The sequence below is a fragment of the Salvelinus sp. IW2-2015 genome, unplaced genomic scaffold (assembly GCF_002910315.2).
Source record: "Salvelinus sp. IW2-2015 unplaced genomic scaffold, ASM291031v2 Un_scaffold12309, whole genome shotgun sequence".
NCBI classification, from domain to species: domain Eukaryota; kingdom Metazoa; phylum Chordata; class Actinopteri; order Salmoniformes; family Salmonidae; genus Salvelinus; species Salvelinus sp. IW2-2015.
Window position 1 is genome coordinate 1 of NW_019953565.1, and position 2,359 is coordinate 2,359.

The 2,359-nt window shown below is 42.9% G+C and overlaps 1 protein-coding gene across 1 annotated transcript; it reads left to right on the top strand.

Moving 5' to 3' along the window:
• Positions 1–262: 262 nt before the first annotated feature.
• Positions 263–1,996, top strand: LOC112080156 (zinc finger protein 384-like). Its single transcript, XM_024145920.2, has 3 exons — positions 263–656; positions 1,392–1,468; positions 1,641–1,996. The coding sequence occupies exons 1-3, from the start codon at positions 387–389 to the stop codon at positions 1,915–1,917; spliced, it is 624 nt and encodes a 207-aa protein (XP_024001688.1). The 5' UTR covers positions 263–386; the 3' UTR covers positions 1,918–1,996.
• Positions 1,997–2,359: the final 363 nt, after the last annotated feature.

Genomic DNA, 2,359 nt, shown 5'->3' on the forward strand with positions numbered 1-2,359 from the left:
ATGTTCTGGAGTACGCCGCTATGTTCTGGAGTACGCCGCTATGTTCTCTGGTGGTGCAGTTCTATCCATGAATGTGATCATCCAAAAGTTGATGAAAATCTTTGTCTTGGAATAACATCCAAACCATACAAACTACAGTATCTGGCCCATTCAAAAAAGCAAAATCAATTTTGTTTAGTTATGTAGCTGTGCAACACTGTCCAAATAGGCCGTTGAGTGTAACCAATTCTTTTTTTGCAGCGATGAACTCTGTCAGGTGTTCCAGTATATGAAGAGATTAAAATGCCTCTGTGTTGTGGGGTGATTTACCACTCACGTGTTGTTGCTTTCACCATTGCATACCAGGAGAGACCACTTTGGATGTTACTCACCAAGCAGAGAGGCCCATGGGATATGTTGTGTGGTTTTTGGTCTCTTTTAATCAGAGCTGTATTCCTCTCCCCCTTTCTCTCCCCTTCCCTCCATCCCTCCTGTCCCCATCCCGTTTTTATGTCCCTGTTTCAGACAAGAAAGAGGATTTGGTCATCCCTCCTGTTGTCATGCCAACGCCCGGGAAGCGGGGCAGGAAGAAGAAGTCGATGATGCAGAGGGCTGGCGCCAACCTCCCCCCAGGAAGTGATGCATTGATTCTGGCACACCTGGCTGCTGGGGGGCAGGTGATTTGAGATTTTAAGTGATGTCACATAAGAACTAACATGCTGACTACCCGGGCACGCGCCATCGCGTACATGTTGATTTTGTCCATCCACACCAGACACGGTCAGGACACGCAGGTTGAAATTTCAAAACAAACTCAACTAATTTGAGGACAGGTCAAAACACATTAACATTCATTAGCTAGCTACCTTGCTGTTGCTGCTATTTTGTCCTGGGATATTAACACTGGGTTGTTATTCTACATTAAATGTACATGGTCCTTTTTTTTTGCTGGATCTTTGTAGAATTTTGACCCATTTTGATTCACACAAAATCGTGTGTTCTCTACTCCAACAATTAATCCACAGATAAAAGAGGAAACCTAGTTAGTTTCTAGTAATCTCTCCTAGTTCAGTCATCTTCTTCTTCTGTGGATTTTATATGGCGGTTGGCAACCAACTTTAAGGTGCCTTACTGCAACCAACTGGACTGGAGTGTGGACCTCGTTCATCTTTCAATCACCTATGTGATTATATATGCTCCTAAGAACCAATGACGAGATGGGGGAGGCAGGACTTACAGCCTCTATAGAAGTTATCTTCAGTATTACGTGGGGGTTAGATCACTGCATCTCCCCAGTCAATCCATAGTGATAAAATGTGTTAAGGCTACATATTGTAGTGTCATTACTTCAGGATTAGTGAAGCAAAGCGTTGTTTATTAAACAAACAACATTGTTTTGTGTTTGTTTATAGCACCACACTGCCGACCATTATGACTTATCAAATGATGAGGATGAGCATGGGAACAAAGATGGGACCAAATCATACAGGTAGATTACAGGCTTTGTGTTTATATACTTTTTAGTCCTTAACACTCATCATTTGTTACCCAAGTTGACCCTAGATTTTTCTTCCCCATTCAACATATCCTCATCTCTAAACAGTAAATCTCTGTTTCGCTCGTTTTCCATCACTTACCATTCTCTCTTACCCATCCTCCAGGTGCCGGATGTGTGCYGTGACGTTCTTCAGCAAGTCGGACATGCAGATCCACGCCAAGTCTCACACGGAGGCCAAGCCGCACAAGTGCCCCCACTGCTCCAAATCGTTCGCCAACTCCAGCTACCTGTCCCAGCACATCCGCATCCACAGCGGGGCCAAGCCCTACACCTGCTCCTTCTGCCAGAAAACATTCAGGCAGCTCAGTCACTTACAGCAGCACACACGGTACTGCTGCCTCCCTGGCGTGTATGTGTGTGAGTGTGTGTGTGGTGGTTGATTTCAGGGAATAGGTGACTGCAGAATATAGACTATCACACAAGATTGAAGGATTGTTAGTAAAGACCATCACTATCACTACAAATTCAGTGCTAGTGATACCAATGTACTTATCTATATTTGGCTTTGAATTTGACCATTACAATATTAATAACCACTTTGCATTAGATACATAGGGTTTTATTGCGACAAATCAAATGAGACAGTATTGCTCCCAATAATACTGATTACAAAACCTCTTATTGTACTACATCTATGACCGCAGGTTTAGAGTAAACAAGCACAATAACTATATCTATGACCGCAGGTTTAGAATTAACAAGCCCAATAAAACTACATCTATGACCGCAGGTTTAGAACAAACAAACCCAATAACTACATCTATGACCGCAGGTTTAGAATAAACAAACCCAATAACTACATCTATGACCACAGGTTTAGAA